The sequence below is a fragment of the Aethalodelphis obliquidens genome, unplaced genomic scaffold, assembly GCF_003676395.1.
Source record: "Aethalodelphis obliquidens isolate GAN/ISIS:26980383/991018 unplaced genomic scaffold, ASM367639v1 scaffold28, whole genome shotgun sequence".
NCBI classification, from domain to species: Eukaryota; Metazoa; Chordata; class Mammalia; order Artiodactyla; family Delphinidae; genus Aethalodelphis; species Aethalodelphis obliquidens.
Genome location: NW_020837972.1, coordinates 18,260,178 through 18,279,766, shown reverse-complemented (window position 1 = coordinate 18,279,766; position 19,589 = coordinate 18,260,178). Strand labels below are relative to the sequence as shown.

General features: G+C 52.8%; 2 protein-coding genes across 9 annotated transcripts in view; one reads left to right on the top strand and one right to left on the bottom strand.

Moving 5' to 3' along the window:
- CCDC92 (coiled-coil domain containing 92) overlaps positions 1 to 2,304 on the top strand; it is a 29,725-nt gene extending 27,421 nt beyond the window's left edge. Inside the window, exon 4 of one of the 2 annotated variants that reach the window (XM_027125061.1) lies at positions 894 to 2,304. In XM_027125061.1, the coding sequence (XP_026980862.1) occupies positions 894 to 1,672 (779 nt within the window). In that variant the 3' untranslated portion in view covers positions 1,673 to 2,304. The remainder of the gene's footprint in view (positions 1 to 893) is intronic. The other variant, XM_027125062.1, reaches the window with a different exon arrangement.
- A 792-nt stretch (positions 2,305 to 3,096) lies between these two features.
- Positions 3,097 to 19,589, bottom strand: part of DNAH10 (dynein axonemal heavy chain 10) — a 149,356-nt gene continuing 132,863 nt past the window's right edge. For 3 of the 7 annotated variants that reach the window (XM_027125048.1, XM_027125053.1, XM_027125054.1), the window contains 17 exons: positions 18,343 to 18,622; positions 17,118 to 17,347; positions 16,092 to 16,365; positions 14,497 to 14,601; positions 13,934 to 14,088; positions 13,245 to 13,399; positions 11,432 to 11,615; positions 10,637 to 10,837; positions 9,737 to 9,946; positions 9,506 to 9,601; positions 8,585 to 8,780; positions 7,866 to 7,997; positions 7,479 to 7,690; positions 7,220 to 7,387; positions 5,082 to 5,262; positions 4,000 to 4,145; positions 3,097 to 3,511 (listed from right to left, as the gene is read on the bottom strand). In XM_027125048.1, the coding sequence (XP_026980849.1) occupies positions 3,365 to 3,511; positions 4,000 to 4,145; positions 5,082 to 5,262; positions 7,220 to 7,387; positions 7,479 to 7,690; positions 7,866 to 7,997; positions 8,585 to 8,780; positions 9,506 to 9,601; positions 9,737 to 9,946; positions 10,637 to 10,837; positions 11,432 to 11,615; positions 13,245 to 13,399; positions 13,934 to 14,088; positions 14,497 to 14,601; positions 16,092 to 16,365; positions 17,118 to 17,347; positions 18,343 to 18,622 (3,072 nt within the window). In that variant the 3' untranslated portion in view covers positions 3,097 to 3,364. Of the gene's footprint in view, positions 3,512 to 3,999; positions 4,146 to 4,921; positions 5,263 to 7,219; positions 7,388 to 7,478; positions 7,691 to 7,865; positions 7,998 to 8,584; positions 8,781 to 9,505; positions 9,602 to 9,736; positions 9,947 to 10,636; positions 10,838 to 11,431; positions 11,616 to 13,244; positions 13,400 to 13,933; positions 14,089 to 14,496; positions 14,602 to 16,091; positions 16,366 to 17,117; positions 17,348 to 18,342; positions 18,623 to 19,589 lie in introns of those variants that run through there. The other 4 variants (XM_027125049.1, XM_027125052.1, XM_027125051.1 and 1 more) reach the window with 3 other exon arrangements.

Here is a 19,589-nt window from a genome sequence, read left to right as displayed (position 1 = left end):
CCTCATCAGGGGCTCGTGGTAACAGCTGGCGTGGGGCATCTCCTGTGGGGGGCAGAGCGCAAGCCTCTCAGGTGGGCCTGTGCCCCGCCCAGGGGTGGAAGCACACGCAGACGCGGCTCTCAGAGGAGCCGTTCGGCAGCTTCTCTGACATCCCTGAACCCGCATCCTCATCTGAGAGGCACCCACAAACACTGGTTCCAGCCTCACCACCAGGGCCTCCTACCTTCACGGACCACCCGCCCCGTTCAGCCGCCCTGCACAGCGCCAGCACAGCCAGGGAGAGTCTTGCCGAAGGGCGGCCTGTGTGGTGTTAGGGGCAGGCCAAGGACCAAGGAGGGGCCTGAACTCAGGCCCAAGGATGCCATGCTCTGAGAGGTGCAGAGAGGGGACCCGTGTCGGGGGAAAGGTGGCAGCCTGGCATCCAGCCTCCTCCGCAATTTCAGAGCTTTGGTGCTCTAGACATAAAGGAAGTCTACATTTGCCTTTCCAAACCGTGCTTGGAATGGCGCAGACAGATGGCTCTGCTAACAGTTTAATCCTCAGCCTTTGGAGAAGTCTAATACTCTGAAATTGCCCATTTTAACGTCAGCATTTTTGAAATTTGGAGACATCCTTTTATGCAATAAGCTGGAGAGCTGGATGGGGCCTCAAAGACCGCCTGATCTCCCACCTTTTCCTGGGGGGAGAGGACACGGAGGTGGCACGAGCGATGGGGGTCCTACCCTCCGTGTGGCCTGTGGGCACCGCACCCATCTTGGCCAGGGGAACTGCCACCGTGGGGAGGGGGGGCCGGCCTAGACCCCCGATCCCCGCACAGAAGGTCTCCCTGCCCCCCAGGGCCTGGCCGCCCTGCCCTCGGGTTCTCACTCCGCTCCCTCGGCTTGGCCTTCCAGGAGACAGCTCTTCTAGAAGCAGCGAACTCAAGAAAAGATGTGAAGACCTGGAGGCGCAGCTGAAGCTGAAGGAGGACGAGAACAACGAGCTGCTGACCGAGCTGGAGCAGAAGAGCGCGATGGTCGTCGTGCTGGAGAACAGCATCAAGGAGCGCGAGAGGCGGTACCTGGAGGAGCTGAAGGTGAAGAGCCACAAGCTGGGCGCGCTGAGCAGCGAGCTGGAGCAGCGCGCCGGCACCATCGCCTACCTGACGTCGCAGCTGCACGCCACCAAGAGGAAGCTCCTGAGCTCCGGCGGCACCTCGGACGGCAGCCCGGCCGGCAGCCCCGCGCTGGCCAGCTACAAGCCGGCCCCGCCCAAGGACAGGCTGCCCGAGACGCCCCGGCGCCGCATGAAGAAGAGCCTCTCGGCCCCGCTGCACCCGGAGTTCGAGGAGGTCTACAGATTCGGGGCCGAAAGCCGGAAACTGCTTCTACGAGAGCCGGTGGACGCCATGCCCGACCCCACCCCGTTCCTGCTGGCCAGGGAGTCGGCCGAGGTCCACCTCGTCAAGGAGCGGCCCCTGGTCATCCCCCCCATAGCCTCGGACCGCAGCGCCGGCGAGCAGCCCAGCCCCGCCCGCGAGAAGCCGCACAGGGCGCACGTGGGCGTGGCGCACCGCATCCACCACGCGACCCCGGCGCAGGCCCCGCCCGAGGTGGAGACGCTGGCGGTGGACCAGGTGAACGGAGGCGGCAAGGTGGCGAGGAAGCACTCAGGGACGGACAGAACTGTGTGAAGGCCCCCCGCGACCCTTCCCCGCGCTCTCGAGGCACTGTGATCACTCCTAGGAAAAACTCAGCCGCACCTCCTCTGTTTCTTTTCTTTTTCAATTCCCATGCATGCCGAATTGTTTTCACGCCTGTCAACAGATTATTCTCCTGCTCCCCCTGCCCTCTGACCGACACCGAAACACGATCGTGTCCCTGCTACGGAATCCGTACTTACTAATCGCTGCGGCCAAACACCTGTGTGCCGACTCGCTTGCTTCCAGCCCGGCTCCGCGGAATCTCAGCGCGCTCGCGGACAAAGCACGGGCCGCAGGCTGCGCCGCTGCTCGACGTTAACGACATCAGATAGTCACACGCCTAATTATAAAGTCGGAGCAACACATAGCGACCTTGACCTCATCCCTCCCGTTTCCAGGGCGGCCTGTCCGGAGCAGCCCTGCTCCCTCCAGGAGACCCCCGTAACCTCCCGACACACCCTCCCCCGGGGGGCGGCACGGATAACCGAGCAGATGTATGTTAAGTCACGGGAACTAAATAAGATGACGTCACTCCTCATATCACCACGACCTGAATGTGTTGTTTTTTGTTAGTTTTATCCAAAATGTTCAAGATCCCAACAAACTTTATTTTCTAAACCTGCCTTCTTTCTGTTCTGTGTCTTTTATTAAACCACCCGAGGGTGGGCCTGGGTGGGGGGGAACAGTGGGAGGGAAAGAAATAGCGCCCGCTTCTGCCCCTCGCCCCCAGTAACCGCTGCCCTGACAGTGGGCTCACCCAGGGGTGCGTCCCGGGCTGGGGGTTCACTTCCGGAAAGATGAGTCCCCTGCCGTGTCTCACTGCCCTGAGCCATCCCTTAGAACGTTCTGCGCCTCGGAAGTTCTAGCAAAAGCCAGTTGTCCCCGTGACTGGCCTCGCCCTCGTGTCCCGCTAGTGCTCAGCTCAGCCCAGCCCCGTTCCTCCCTCGCAGGGTAAAGCCGCTCCTCGCCCCCGGCGGCCGGGCCTGGCCGGAGTAGCCCCAGGGGCGCAGGAGGAAGGGACGCCGGGTAGCCGCCGGTCCTTCAGGTTCTTCGTCTGCACCCAACCCCTCACAGCCTCACGCAGGAATCAAAACACCAGGCTCAGCACCCTCACCCACACGCTGCCAGGCCAGCGCCCGGGGAGCCGGGCTGGAGAGTTCTGGAAGGGTGTGGGTGACTCCGGCCTCATCAGCCCAGGGACGGGGGCCCTGCTGCCTCCGCGCAGCAGCCTCGGCCTTCTACCCCGCGCCCCAGCACGCAGCCCTCGCTCCAGAGAGGCGTCTGCTGAAAGAGACCTGGACCATCAAAAAAACCACCTTTGACAATTTACGTTAGAATTCTCACCTGTGCCATCGACGTGCAGGCAGTTTTGCTTAAGTGGTTCCCCTGAGAAGGAAAAGCAAACTCGACACGTCTTAAAATGCTCTTGTTGAATTTACTTTTTGAATACCACAGAATCCTTTTTTTTAAAGTTAAAAAAAATAAAACCATTCAGGTTAACTTATATGGAAAGACATATATAAATGGCTGATTTCAAATGAAAGAAAAAAATCAGTGTCAACCCCCCTCCTGCCTCAAGAGGCCCCAAGAAGTGACAGCAGATGATGCGTCTTCACGAATTCCCAGCACATCCGTTGCCGGCCACAGACTTAGAATCTCGTGCCGTTTTCTTCACCCAGAGGGTTAATCAGAATTCAGGGTGAGGCATACCCCTTGCAGGACCCAGTGAGAAATGTGCTTCGTGGTAAAGAGATCGGCTTCAAAAACCAAGCCGACCCCCATGGCGTTCCTTCTCATGGAGGTGGTGTAGACGGGCGTCCGGAAAGTGTTCTGCACGGGAAAGGGGCGTGAGGTGCCGGCGCGGGCAGAGGGGCGCGCGGGTCCCGGGGAGGGCGAAGGCTCGTCTAAGCGCTACGGGTGCGGAGGGGCCCCGCGAGGTGCCGGGCTCTGCTGACACCCATGAGAAGCGGGGTCGGCCAGCAGAGCAGGCCGTCCTGCAGGGGCGCCTGCCGCCCACACCGGATGTAGCTACCTTCCGATCCACGCAATGAGCGCAGAATTTCACCAGAAGGGAGGAGTCGCTCCTCAAGCTGGTCTGGGCCACAGCCTCCAACCTTGAACCCGTGCCGCCCCCGGAAGGCTCTGCACACACGCACGCGCACGCATGCATTGTTCCCCCGGGACGTGGCTCAAAGGCTTCCCCCAGCCCTGAAAGGTTAAGAGCCCCTGTGCTAAAAGGCAAGACTCTTGGAAACCACCTGGTGTCTAACTCCAGTCAGAGGAGAAGAGGGGAAATGGGGCAGGCGTCGGCCTTTCACCTGCAGTTTGAGGCGATGGGCTTCAGTGGGGATGATCTTCACGACCGGCAGGTTGACGGCCAGCACCTTGGATTTGCTCTTGATAAGACATCCTTTTTCTACATCCCAGTCAGCGCCTTCTAGATAGAGTCCTGAGACAAAGCATCCTAGAGGCACCAGGAAGAGAGCCGCACTTAGGCGGAGGCAAGTGTCATTCTGCCCAGCATTCGGCAGCTCTAGCAGATGCGCATATGGACAAACAAAAGGGTAACTAACTGATTCTCCTTCCCCATACACAGCCCCCGCCTTTTCCCAAGAGGGGTGGCCACCATTTCTACCCCGCCCACTTTCCTTTTGTAGAGCCCAGATGGGACACCCTGGAGACCCCGTGACCCTCCATACGGCCACAGCGCCATGGAAGAGGGGTGGTCGCCTCTCCCCAGCAATGTGGCATGAAGGCCCACAGACTTAACTGGCCTCGGGCCCCAGAGTCAGCTGGCACCATGGCCACCCCAACACTGCCGGTCCCTCTGAGACCTCGCTGGCCTTCTACAAAGAGGACTGAGCGCTCCACAATGTTCACCATAAACCCCCTCTCCCTAAGCTAGCTGAAGAGGGCTTTTGTGCTTGCAGCGAGATGTCCTCTAAGACACGACCCCCCGGGAAACCACAGTTTCCAGCCACAGTTCACACAGCCAGTAACCAGTGTCTAAGGGACTTGACGTGACAGCACAATTGAACGGTTCCCACCTGGCCCATCCTGCTCTCTGGCTACCATGCCCCCGGGCCCTCATGGGTTCCAGGGAAGCCAGCTGGCGATCCAGTTCTTTCTAACCTAGTAGCCCATTTCCCACAGACAAGCTGGGCGAGTGTGGCTCAGCTCTCCCCTGACATCAGCCCACGTCTCAATGGAAAAAACTGGAAAAGAAACACCTGGACTCACCCTCAGAGACGTCAAGCCCCACGTGGACAGCACACAAACATGGCCAGTATTTGCAGCAGTCTGACTTTCCGGGCCCACACTGCGCTCAGCCCTTCTGAGGGTAGCTTGGGGAGGGAGACCCTACGTGAGAGGCCGTGAATCCGCAGGGAGCTGGCCGTACCTTGTCCTGCCCGCTCATTCACTTCGTCTGCATCTTGGAACTTGGTCACTTGCGTGAACAGGGTGGAGCGGTCCAGCGGCCAGCCGTTCCTCCGGCAGGTGGCCTGCACCAGGGCCGTGAGGTAGGATTCTGGGATGTGCAGCCCCGAGAGCCACATCACACTGGGCTCACTCTCGGTGACCTGCAGAGAGAAGGCAGCTGGTGAGAGCCTGGGGCTGCCATCCAATGCCAGGGGCAAAGCCGACAGAAGATGTAGTTCACGTTAGGGGCAGGAAGATGGTGTTGGGACAACTGGCAGCCCACTGGGAAAAACAAGCTGGATCACCAAACTCCAGGTGCAGCCAAGATTTAAATATAGAAAATACACCACATGCAGACTCAGCGCTTCCACTGCAGGGGGCGTGGGTTCGATCCCTGGTCGGGGAACTAGGATCCCGCATGCCGCGCAGCACGGCCAAAAAAATAAAAACAAAACTAAACTAAATAAATAAACCACGAAAGTACAAATCAAATCTCCAGTGAATGTTTTCAGAATCTTGGAGTGGGGAATACAAAACCCAGGAGCCATAAAAGACAAGACTGATCTATTTGACTACATTAAAATGTAAAACTTTCCTATGGAAAAAAACCCACAGAATCAAAAAGCTTAAGGCAAGCTGGGGAAATATCTGTAACACCAGCAGACAAAAGACTTAATTCCCTTGATGTACAAAGAGCTCTTAAAAACCAATTTTAGAAGGTGGAGAATTTGAGGGGCTCCCCTGGTGGCGCAGTGGTTAAGAATCTGCCTGCCAATGCAGGGGACACGGGTTTGATCCCACGGGAAGATCCCACATGCCGCGGAGCAACTAAGCCACAACTACTGAAGCCCGCGCGCCTAGAGCCCATGCTCTGCGACAAGAGAAGCCACCGGAGAAGCCTGAGCACCGCAACGAAGAGTAGCCCCCGCTCACCGCAACTAGACAAAGCCCGCGCGCAGCAACGAAGACCCAACGCAGCCAAAAATAAATAATTTTTTTAAAAAATGGTGGAGAACTTGATAAAAATGAAATCAAGATACAAAGACAGTTCACAGAAAAACATAAAATGTCTATAAACGTGTCAAATACACTCAGCCTCACCATAATTAAAGAAATACACAACCAACATAGTTGATGTTACTTTTTGCCTACGAAGGAGAGAAAGATCCAAAGTATTAAGAACACACCATGTTGCAGAGAGGTGAGCAAATAATCGTTCTCGTACGCTGTGGTTTCAAGTTCTCTAGAAAACCATCTGACAAGAGCTGTCAGAATTTAAAATGCACACACTCGGATCCAACTCTTCCATTGTACCCATGGAATATACTCATATGAGTCTCCAAAGGCATGTGCACCAGAATGTTGTTCGTACTAGCAAAACAAAAAGATCCAAAAAGAGAACAAAAAACCAATGGTAACCACCTAAATATCCATCAGGGGAAAGGATACGGGATATCTGTGAGACGGAGCAGCCTAGAAGGAATGACGTCTAGATGTACTTAGATGGAACAATTGCCAAGACAGACTCTTGGATGGATAAATCAAGCTGGGCATAGTATGCTTCAAAGTCTTTCTTTTTTAAATATATTTATTTAATTTATTTATTTTTGGCTGGGTTGGGTCTTCGTTGCTGTGCGTGAGCTTTCTCTATCTGCGGCGAGCAGGGGCTACTCCTCCTTGCGGTGGCTTCTCTTTGTTGGGGAGCACGGGCTCTAGGCGTGCAGGCTTCAGTTGCTGCGGCACGCGGGCTCAGTAGTTGTGGCTCGAGGGCTCTAGAGAGCAGACTCAGTAGTTGTGGCGCACGGACTTAGCTGCTCCGCGGCATGTGGGATCTTCCCCGACCAGGGCTTGAACCCGTGTCCCCCGCGTTGGCAGGCAGATCCTTAACCACTGCGCCACCAGGGAAGCCCCCGAGGAAGGGAGGAAGGAAGGGAGGGGGGAAGGGAGAAAAGGAGAAAAAAAAAACAGATACGCTTGCAGAGTCCGAGACCATTTCCAGAGCACCCAGTCAGCTCCTGACAGAGGTACCACTGGGGAGGGGAGAAGGAGTCGGGAAGTGGTTTGAGGGGGTCCAGGCCAAGCCTTGAACCAGCAAGCAGACCGCTGCCTCTCACTCACCCACGTCGTGTACTGGCTGAACCTCCGCAGGAAGTAGGGCATCCAGTTTCCGAGGGACTTTAAGGTGTCAGGGGCAAGCTTTCTCCAGATATTAGGGATTTGCCCAAGAAAGAGGGACCTGGCTACATCATCTAATTCACTGCTCATCCCAACTTCTCCAGCCAAGGCCTGTTTATAGAATCAAGAGCAGTCAGGCAAGACTAGCGGAAAACCCAGCACTCCACCGAGGCAGGAATTTGCACTCGAGGAACAGGCTTACCCTCTGAAGTTCAGCCAGGGACGTGGACATCCGTATGACAAGCTTGTTGAAGCGCTGCAGCTCCTGCAGGAGCACCACTGAGGTAGGGGAGGCGACCGTCCCCAGCTGCTTCCTGACCAGGTCCAAGTCAAAGACTTTGGGCATCTTGTTTGCTATGTCCTTGGCCACATGGCCAGTGTAATCATCTCGGCTGATGGCGGTGCTGCATTCCCCTGAAATCAGGACACTTTTCAGAGAGAGCAAGGCATCTGAGCACAGGACTGGGGTGCCTTCTGGCTCTCAGAAGGGCACCAACGGTACGGAAGCTATCAGAACCCGAAGCAGCACTTTGCGCCAATGCCCTTTGTCCCCAGTCCGATGGGCACAGTCCTCTGCAGGGGACTTTACCCGTCTGAGGCTGCAGCTCCAGCAGGTGAGACCACATGTCTCGAGCTGCCTGAGTGTAATATCCAGTCTCAGCGTTGAGGTGCAGCCCAAACACTTCAGGCGTGTTGGCCAGAGGGAGGGCCTCAATGGCTTCTGTAATGGGAGAGAACAGCGGTTACACTGCCATGCCACCTCCGATTCCCGAGGGCCCACAGCCTCGACGTCCCCACACACGCTAGCCTACGTTCCACCTCCGAGAGGGTGACGTGCTTTTAAAATAAGAATTCTACACCGCCATGCCCAATACAGGCCTGTGTGCATCTTTTTTTTTTTTTTTTTTTTTTTTGCCATGCCTCGTGGCTTGCGGGATCTCAATTCCCCAACCAGAGATCAAACCCAGGCCCACAGCAGTGAAAGTGCAGAGCCCTAACCACTGGGCCACCAGGGAACTTCCTCTACGTGTGTCTTTTATGAAAATGGCTCAGTGACTTTCCCAGGGGCCACTCTGCCCTTCCAGGGAGACTCTGATATATTTACCATCATTCCAGGACAGGAAGTCTGAACTAACTCCATCAGCTCTGAGGCTAGGAAGAGCCCACTGGGCCCCGCTAAAAGGCATAAGAAACCACCCCGAGCCGTCAAAGAGTCCCACCAGGGAAGGGGTCAGAAGCATCAAGCCAACCACAGAAACCAGAAGAGCTGAAATGTACGGGCTCCCTTAGAATAAAACGTCTGCATACTTCCTGATGGCTGAGAAATCTCACCAACAAATTTTTCCTTGACATCCCCCGTGGGGATTTTGTAGTCCACTTCCTTGTTCCGGAAAAAGTGGAATGGCTGGAAAGTATCGAAAAGGAAGTCCCCCAGGTATTCATCCATGTAGATGGTCAGGATGCGCCGGTCAAAGCTGTCGATGGCCCGTCCTCCGTACATGACCTGACATGACAGGGAGTGAGAGCCGGCCGGGACCCAGAACCTACGGGGTGGGCCCTGAGGCCCCGGGCCCAGCGGACAGTCCAGGGTCAAGCCCGGATGCGCCCTTAGAGAGACTCCTGCCGCCCGCCACTGTACAGCTCAAACCGTGCTGACTTGCACAGGCTTCGGGCCACTCTATACAAGAGGGCTTGTGTGCAGACTCATAGAGCCCAAGGTGATAGCAGTCCTCATGAAATGCTGGGAGCCAGTGTGCAACTGGCCAACTCCCTAAAACACAGCGAACGAGCAAACAAAACAACCCAAGGAGCCAGCAGCCGCTTTTGTCTTTGGAACAGCGATGTCTCTGTTTGAGCCACACACAGGCCTCCGGGGAAGCTTTCCCACGAGCGCTGTATAAGGCCGTGGCCTCCAGAGTGGACCTCCAGGCCCACCGAACAGAAGCAGGGCTCCCATGACGTGCCTGAGGCATCCTCAGCGAGGAACAGGAGTCCCCAGGGCGATGAGTCCAAACGCCCAGGTGACGGTTGCTCACTTAGGACAAAGAATAACAGGGTGACGAACCGGGGCGCGGGGGGGTGGTGTTTCACAGAGACCCAGGGGCCTTCAGCTGATGGGCAGCAGCAAGAGGGGAGTCCCAGAAGACTCGGGGGCCATGGACCAGGGGCACCAGGCCACAGCCCAGCCCGCCCCAGGGGGCCTGCAGCAGGTGCCCAGGATGCTCCTACCTCCCCGATTAGGTACTTGAGGCTGCCCCACGGGATCCGAGGGTCGTGCTGCCGGAAAGCTTTCGTTAAGTATGTGTTCAGAATTTCCATGCAGACCTGCAAAGAGGAGGAACGGGCCTGGGTAACCGAAAGCCCATAAAGTCATTCGCGTTCTGACTGTTTTCTGAAAACGTGGGCAGGAACAACGAAGGAAGGAGTGTCCCCCGGGAGAGGCAGTAGCCGCCTCTTCACCTGGAAGTCAGACTCGTTGAAGTCGTAGTACACGTTCCACCCGATCTTCCCGAACTTTCTCCTCTCCTGCACCACAGCATGGAAGAAGGCCAACACGTAGACCAGGGACTTGAAAGCAGGGTGTGGACACTGGTCCAGCTTCTCAGGAGCGATCTTGAAGTACGTGGCTCTCATGTTGAGTTTCAGCCCGTTGGGTGGCTCGGTGACAACCTGTTGGAGGCAAAGACCGATGGTGACGGAAACCCCAGGCCCCCGAGCAGGGCTCTGAAGGGTGTGCAGACTGCAGTCGTCTTGGCTTTTCCCTCCGTCCTTGCAAAGCTATCTTCCCTATTCCCAAGGGCCCACGTGAATGAGTTAAAAACGAGACGTTGTTCCAGCTCTGCCCTGACGCATCGAATGACCCCAGGAAGGCTCTTTTAACCTCCTCTGATCCATGGGGTCCTCAAGGGTAAAACAGAAGTAGCTAAGCTTTTCCCTCTCCCTGTCCTGGAGGAAGAGAGAGATGATGAAACCATTCCCCAAAATGTTCCCAGAGACTAAATTAAACAGGGCAGGTAAACTCCTTGAAACTTACACACACAAGCACTCACTCCACTTCTGCGGGCTGTGGGAGGGCCGATCATTAGAGTTAAAAAGGATAAATGTGAAGTCCATGAAAACTAACCCAGAAATTGTTTTGAGGACATGCAGAAGTGATAAAGATGGGCCTGGGAGTCAACACTGTCACCCGATAATTGTCACCCTATCCGGACAGTGCTTACCTCTGAAGGGAGAGGGAGAAATGGAACTGGGAAAGGCGGGGGTGTCCAACTCTATCCTAAACACACACATGCACACAGCAAAACGGGAGTGAGGTAAGGAACCGAGCCGTGGGCACGTCTGTCTGTCCTGCTGCCACACCTTCAAGGACTTCTGCAGGATCCCGATGGGGAAGCCCTCGGTGGGGTCCGTGGTGAGCCACAGGCGGAAGTCGGGGTGGGGCTTGGTGATCCTCTCCAGGGACTTCTCCAGATCCTTCAGCCACTTGACCAGGAGATGGCAGTTCTGCAGCATCAGCCACTGCCCTCGAGCCACCGCCATCTCCAGCAGCTGTAGGGCCACCTGCTCCGACAGAGACAGAAAGGAAGCGTCGGCGTCCCACTGCCGCACCACCCTGTGCTCTCCCAGAGACCCGCTGCAAGCACCAGGAAACTACTGGCCACTGCAGCAGACGCCACAGAGGAGCCAGCAGTCCCGGAGCTACAGAGGGAGCCTGTGAAGAAGCAACCCTTTAGACTTCCCGCGGGGCCACCGGGGTCCGCTGGGCTGCACTCATTGGCCTCCCTCAGCCCCCGGAGCTCCAACCTCGGAGTCAGTGGCACCTGCCCCCTGACCAGTTGGCCTTGCCACTGGGGCAGTGACAGCCCTGATCCGAAACGCGGCTCTTGCAAGGGCTGAGGGAGATAAAGACTGGATGTGAAAGGGCTTTGGAAACAGCAGAACACACCGACGGTACCAGGCTGGGCAATCACAGCAGGTTAGCTCTAGAACTATACTACTGTTCACACTGTCATCGCTGTGACGTGTGATTACTGCTCCGTAGACCGGAAATGCATGGCACTCGTGGGGGGGGGGCAAACATTCGTTAATTCATTCCTAACAGGGGCCGGTGACCTCACCCACGTTTAGGGCTTGTTCCCTCCAACAACAATTTACCTTTTCTTGACCTTGACCCATGGCAAGGAATTTGAGGCGGTTCCCTCCAAAACCGCTGTGCTCGGCTAATTTCATAAGGTCACTGGCAGGGTCAGAGCCAGGACTCAGGATAAACACAATGGGCGAGTTGGGTGTGCTCTGCTCAAAGATGGCTTCAAAGCTGATCACCGGAGGCTGCACGTACCTGGGGAAAGAAACACGACTGGAAAACGCGCCCGGGAGGACAGCGCCGGGCAGGGGCCGGCCAGTCCGACCAGCACTCTTCCTCCCAGTGTCCAGAACCTTCTGACTGTCCCTCTGGTATGGCTCTTTGCTCAGCCTTCCTTGTTTTGGAATCCAGGTGTTACACACATCTCGTTCACTGGATGGTAATAAGCTCCTGGGTGATGGGGACCTCTCCGCACAGCCCAGTACATCCGGGTTGGGTGGTTCAGGAGACCTGTACTGAGCTGCATGCCTCCTGACAAGCCGGCCTTCCAGGTGCACGTGCCCTGGGCACCGAACCCAGAGGTCCCACACCGGCGGCTCCACAGGCGTGTCCTGAACGGCCTGCATCTCGAGATTTTTTTTTTTTTTTTTCATCTCGAGATTTTTAAAAAGTTAGTTGCCAGCACATAACGATTGGGAGATTTCATGTAGAAATCCAAATTTCTAGTTTCCGTTGAAGAGTCAGAGATCTGAGTCCCCGCCGCCACCTGGCATCAGTCAGCAGGAGTTCAGGGGCTGCTGGCCAGGGCTTGACCTCTCCAGTGGGCCCGAGTCCTCATCCAGCCACGCCCAGTCCTCTCCATCGCCCGCCGGCCGTGGAGGCAGATGTGAGTTTGTCACCCTAAGTTACCCATCCGGCCTCGCCCCCGATTCCAGAGCTACCAATACGGGAGCCATGAGGCACGTGTGGCTACCGAGCAGTTGAAGTGTGGCGAGTGCAAACTGAGATGAGCTGTACGTGTGAATTCACACAGGATTTTAAAGCCTTGGCATCAAAAAATATGCCAAATATCTCAATCCATTACATGCTGAGATAGTATTTTAATATTTGAGTTAAATATAATTAACTACTAATACATATTATTTATATGATATGATGTATTAATATATATATAATATAACTTATGATGATTGTTATTAAAATTAATTTTGACTGTTTCCTTTTTTATAAATTTACTTTTTTCATTGACGTATAGTTGATTTACAATGTTGTGTTAGTTTCAGGTGTACAGCAAAGTGATTCAGTTATAATATAAATATATATTCTTTTTCAGATTCTTTTCCCATCTAGGTTATTACAAAATATTGAGTAGAGTTCCCTGTGCTATACAGTAGGTCCTTGTTGTTTATCTATTTTATATATAGTGGTGTGTATATTTTACTCCCAAATTCCTAATATATCCCTCCCCCTCCCCTTTCCCCTTTGGTAACCATAAATTGGTTTTCTATGTCTGTGAGTCTGTTTCTGTTTTGTAAATAAGTTCATTTGTATCATTTAATAATTAAATACAGTTACTTATTATTAGTAAATATTATATATATATAATATATTGTTATATATTAATATATTTTAGATGCTTATGATAACTGTTATTAAAATTAATCTCACCTGCTTCTTTTTGAATGTGGCTACCAGAAGACTTGAAATGACATACGTCACTCACACTGTATTTTTCTTAAACAGCGCTGCTCCAGAGTGGCTACCGAATCATGCTCAAAGGCAGTCCCCTCTGGCCACCCACTGCCATCCGTGAGTCCAGGAAGGGGTGACATTAGATATTCTACCCCACAGAAAGGGCCAAGCAAACACAAACAACTCACTTACTTCTCTCCCACTGTTACAGTCACGTAGTCAGTCACGGCCCGATATACCCGATCCACACGGAAGCAGCGCAAAATAAGCAACTTCTGGAAAGGGGTGATGTTGTCATCATAACCCAGGGGGAATGGAAACTGCTCAAGTGAATCCAGGTCATACCACTGGGAAAAGCAAAGAACATTCATGCTGGCGTCAACTGAGAAATGATATAGGCCCCCCTTTTTATGTGAAGGTCCCAAGAGCCCCTGTAAAGGGATGAAACCTACAGGCCACGTCTAGTCAGATCTGTCATTTTCTACCCCCCAAACTCTGAACTTTAGGAAGGGATGGACTGAGTCTTATGGACTGTTGAATTCCCACTGCCCATCAAGGGACGTGGTCCAGCCACAGATGCTCAAAGTTTCTTGAATGGATGGATGAATGGATGGACAGATAGACAGAGGCAGATGGACAGATGGATGGATGGACAAATGGATGGATGGACAGATGGAGAGATAGATAGATAGTTCTCCCACAAAACTAGCTGAACTAGATAAAGGAGAATTCCATCCAGGGAGTTAGAGGGCATTGGCTACACTCTGCACGAGCCACTCAGAGGCAGATCTTCAAACTCATAGGGAGTTAGGCTACAGATTGAGTGTGGAGATGACTGACATGCGGGGAAGGGAAGGAGGAGAAAGAGGACACTTGCTCACCTCCTGCCAGACAGTCAGATGTTTCTCCACATCATCAGGAAGAGTCCCAAAGTTGTCTGGAAACATCTCTGATAAAAGAATGATATCTTCCCATCCCTGGTCGGACAACCAAGCACAGGGTTTTCTCCGTTTGCTTTTCTCCAGGGAAATGTTTCCTAATCACAACAGGATAAGAGAAGTAAACAGCCGACACCAACACACGGGGAAGAGTAAGCAACTCCATTCCTGGGCTTCCCTCACTTTGGGGAAAATCCACTTCTCAAAAGGGGGCTGGAAAGAGAAGAGGGTTAGGCTTCCCCTGTCACCATCCGTAACTCCAGCCAGGAAGCTCGGCGTGGCTTCCAGCCTCGGGGCAGCCTTAAGGCAGAGGCTGGCTGCTCTGAGTTAACCCGAACTATCTCTGAGGCTGGAACTGTCAACTGAGGTATTTACTAAAGTGGTGCTATTGGAAGCCAAGTTTTAAGGAAGGCAAATTTCTGCTGTTGTTTTGGTGAACAAACTCATACACATGTGCAACATGGGTCCAGGGAGTCGGGAAGCATGAAACGAGGCAAATTCGTTACCTTTCAAGAAGAAATCTAATTCTTCCTGGGGGACTCTCCCCTCTGCTTGTTCTATCTTGATAGTCATATTGAAAGAAAAAAGTAACTTGTGCCTCTCAAACAACCCTGAAGAGAAACAACAGATGGGTCTGGATAAAACAAATGCATTTAAACCCAGGGTTTCTCATGCACACCACGCTTAAATTTCAGAGAAATGAACTGAAGCACCTCCACTGCACAGTCAGTTGCATTTAGCCGTCTTTGTGTTTGGTGTCCGTGAACACCTGCAAAAACTATGAGCTCAACTGACACGTCATGCCCACAAGTGCAACGGGCAGTGACCCTCACTCGTACGCATCTGCAATGGTCACGTCTCCGGGCGGCACTTACCACGCCCTCGTGGGAAGAGGAGGGGGGGGTGCCCCCCCCAGCAGATGAAGGACCGTATGATGGAGGTTCAGAGCCACCTCCTGAATGAAGTGCTGGTCATTTGCCGGACTCAAAGCAAAAGTTCTTACAGTGGAGAAGAGGTATTAACAAACTTTCTATAAAGGGCCAGAGAGTAAATCGACTCGGCTTTGCAGACTAGACAGTCTCTGTCATAACCACTCAACTCTGCCATTGTACTGTGAAAGCCGCCATGGACGATCTGTATAGAAACGGGTGTGGCTGTGTGCCAATATAACTTTATTTACAAAAGCAGGCGGTGGGACAGATTTGGCCAATCTCTATTGCAGAGTAAGCCCATTCCATCAACACACTCTTTATGGATAGGAAGACGCAAAACATTAGAGTTCTTTTTTTTTTCTAACGGAAAAAAAAAAACCATGTAAGTCAAAATGCGTGATGTGAATTCTATCTTATACGTGTTAGAAGGGTTGGTTACTTAAGTGAGCCCTATAGGATAGCCCTCAACCTGTTTCCTGCCCTACACAATTTTGAGCTGTGTCCCCCTCAAAATCTATAAGTTGACACCTTAATACCCAGTACCTCAGAGCTGGAGACAGGGCCTCTAAGAGGTGATTAGGTTACTCAGCATAAACAAGAACGAAATCATGCCACTTGCAGCGACATGGATGGACCTAGAGATTGTCATACTGAGTGAAGTAAGTCAGACAGAGAAAGACAAGTATCATATGATATCGCTTATATGTGGAATCTAAAAAAAAATGGTACAAATGAACCTATTTACAAAACAGAAATAGAGTCACAGATGTAGAAAATAAACTCACGGTTACCAAGGGGGAAAGGGCAGGAGGAGGGATAAATTGGGAGATTGGGATTGACATATACACACGACTGTATATAAAATAGATAACTGATAAGAACCTGCTGTATAGCACAGGGATCTCTACTCAATACTCTGTAATGAATCTAAAAAAGAGTGGAGGTATGTATATGTATAACTGATTCACTTTGCTGTACACCTGAAACTAACACAACATTGTAAATCAATTATACGCCAATACAAATTAATTTTAAAAAATAAAATGAGGCTGTTAGGGAGGGCCCCCATGCAATCCCAACTGGTGTCCTTATAAGAAGAGGAAATTTGGACACACGGACAGAAGCGCACAGAGTGCATCGGTCCTAAATCGGTGCGAACAGGTGCTCACCTGTGCAGCCATAGTTATAGATGTTGAAGGTCAGCGTGTCCATGATGTTCCTTAATCGCTTCAGAAGAATGGAGTCAGGCAGCGACTTCTTGAGTGACAAGCGGAAGACCTCCAGGAAGGAGATCAGGGAGTGCTGGTACATGGAGCTCACCAGGGCCATCTCCGACAGCGCAAAGAACAGGATGGCTCCCCTCCGGGCGGCCGGCCGGTAGCCATCCCGCAGCCTGTCGATGTCCAGGGCTGTCTTCTCCGCCAGCTTGAGCTTCTCTGATACCTGAAGAAGAGGCGCACGTTGCCACTTACAGCCGAAACCAGGAAGACATACGAAACAGGCGAGAAAGTAAGAAGGCGGGGGGGGGGGGGGGGGGGGGGGGCGGCAGCCAAGAAAGCCATGCAGCGCTCACAGGAAGGGCCCCCAGCCTCTCGCGAGATGTGGTATATATTTGTGGCTCGACCCCCCGCTGCCCCCGTGCCCCCTTCTTCTAGTAACAGTCCCTGAGTTTGATCTAGAGACCTACAGTTTCCTCCTTTCATTCATATGTGGGGCTCAAGCCCGAGGCCAGGAGGGGAGCGGGTGAGTGAGGTCCAGAGAATCCACACTTGGCATCCCCAGCCCATGGGAGTGGTCTGGGGTGAGCACGTGACTTCAGTGACAGGAAAAGATTCTCATTCTTCTCTTTTGGACTCGAACCTCAGTGGACATGAAGCCAGACCCAGCTTGTGACCATGAGCGGAGCTTGGCTCCACAGGGAGGCAGGGAATGAAGCCAACACAGCAGAAGGTCCAGAAATGGAGAGAAACTGAGCCCTGGATGATATGCTTGGAGTCCTGGATCCAGCCCTGCCTGAAGCCATCCCTCGACTTTTCTGTTTTCTAGGCCGATCAATTCCCTTTGGACTTGAGCCACGTAGGGCCAGATTTTCTATCGCTCTCAATTAAGAGAGGCTGACTGGGTGCACAGGGGTCCCTGGGAACATCTCTGGGACTCCGTAGCAGGATCGATACACTTTTCCACACAGTTCATACCTCCATGGCTTTGGACTTGGTCTCCTCCAGGGTCTGCACCAGCTCCACATTGTCCAGCATGTTCCCCGTGGAGGTGGCCAGTTCCCGGAGGAGGGAGTCCTCCAAGCCCTTCAGCAGGTTCTTGTTCTCACTCGTCTCCTGGATGAGATGCTCTCTCTGCTCTTCCAGCTCTCGCCTCTCGAAGGCCACCAGCACGCTCAGCAGCTGGTCCTCCAGGCCTTTCAGTGTGACTGTGGGGGGACGAGGGAGGCCCTCACCACCGCGTCCCCCTGCCAGGCTGCTCACCATCTCGTCTCCCCCGCACAGCAGTGCCTGGGGCAAGTGGAGGGTGGGCCCGGCATCCCAGGAACACGAGGACTCACTCTCCCACCAATGCCATTCTAAAGCCCCAGGTGACAAATATGGGACAGAGCGAAACAGAGATGCTGTTACCTGGAGTAATGGACAGCAAGTGTGAAGATGCACTAAAATCAAATCCAGGGCTCCCACATCTTGGGGGACCCTCGTTAGATATCTGGGTTTATACCCAAACTTTTTTTTTTTTTTTTAAGCCACGCGGCTTACGGGATCTTAGTTCCCTAACCAGGGATCGAACCCAGGCCCTTGGCAGTGAAAGCACGGAGTCCTAACCACTGGACCACCAGGGAGCTTCCTAACGCGTACCGAAACCTGATTAACCTACCTAGGAACCCGTGTGACCACCCTAGAAAATGTGGGAAGTTCATTCAAGTTCATAACGGAATTCAATTGAGAGGAAGAGGGAAATCCAAAATCATACTGTGTATTTAGATACACAAATACAGTATAACCTCCTGCTGCGGCAGAAAGGGGTCTTGCCTCGCTCCGAGGGTGAATGTCTGAGCCCCGTGGTCCAGACTCAGCACATCTCAAGACACATAACTCATTGCCTTCTAAAGGTCCCCAAACCTTTTGGTGTTGCTTCCTCATTAAGAACTGATTGGTTGGGACTTCCCTGGGGGTCCAGTGGTTAAGACTCCGAACTCCCAATGCAGGAGGCGTGGGTTCGATCCCTGGCAGGGGAACTAAGATCCCGCACGCCGCACGGTGAAGCCTCAAAAAGCAAACCAAAAGGAACTGATTGGTTGACTATGAAAGCTGTGACTCTGAGAATGATTCACCGAATGAAGTGACGTCCCTTGAGAGCCCTGAGCTCAGACTGTGGTCTCCACCTGAAATTCGGCACTGCGGCTCTGTACATGCTTACCAGTATAATTGATCACCATGGCTTTCCCAAACACGGATGGGCCGTATCTGGGGTTGGCCAGCTTGGTGTTCAGATACAGTCTGAAATTCGAATCATAGCCCACTTCCTTGTCTCCCAGTATGATAAACTGCCGTCCTTGGGAGACCTTGATGTTTTTTTCTAAGACGTTATCAATCACAGGGTCGATGTACTCATCCACATCGTGGAACAGGAAAGGCGTCCCGTACTTTATAGATATCTCCAGCTGCTTGAGGAAGTCGGGGTCATTGAAGGAAGCCACCTGGAAGGGAGGGGAGGCAGATGCTAAAAATCAGCTCACTCGCCAAATTCAAGGGGAAAAGAATCCTTGGAGGTGGCAGGGGACATGTCAACACCTTGAAGGGAGGCAGAGGGGAAAACACAGAACAGGGAGAGAAGCAGGGCACGTAACCTGCATAAACCATGAGGTTCAGGCTCTGAGCAGCCTCTCGTTCAAAAAGCACAGGTCAGCAGCCAAAAGGGATTAGGAGGGAATCTCTTCACATCTCTCAGAAGACCTCAAAAAGGATCCAAACACAGAGTCCACAAAAAAAAAAAAAAAAAAAAAAAAAAAAATTCACTCCCCTCCAAACCTTAGGCTTGCTTTCTTATCTCTTTTCTCAAAACATCTGTAAAAATTCTTCCTCTCTTCCAGCCCCTGGGACCTCCTCTTCCCTTCCTCTCCACCCTCTTTTATTACATTGATGTACTTAGCCACTCACCCCATAAGTTGAACCCTCCCTCTTTAAGAGATAGGATGGGGATAGGAGTAGGATGGGGGGCTAGGAGAGGTCTGGCAATTGCAGAACTCTCTGGAAGGCTCAGGGAAGAGGGACATCAAGGAATATTCCTGCACTGATGATATCTGTCCCACTACAGTTCTATGTGAATTTTGGGAGTGGATGTCCCCCCGCCCCGACCTTGGGATGCTTCCCCTACCTGCATGTACATACCCGGAAGCAAGGACCAGAAAAAACAAGGAAAAGATAAAAATGGAAAAACATGAATTGTTAATTATTTCAGTAAAAGGTAACTGGGCCCCCAGCAATTTCACCCCCAAAAATTAAAAACACACGCCCACAAAAAACTTGCACATGAATGTTCACAGCAGCACTGTTCATGACAGCCAAAAAGTAGAAACAACCCAAATGTCCATCAACTGATATGCAGGTAAACAGACTGTGGTCCATCCATGCAACACACTATTATTTAGCCATGAGAAGGAATGA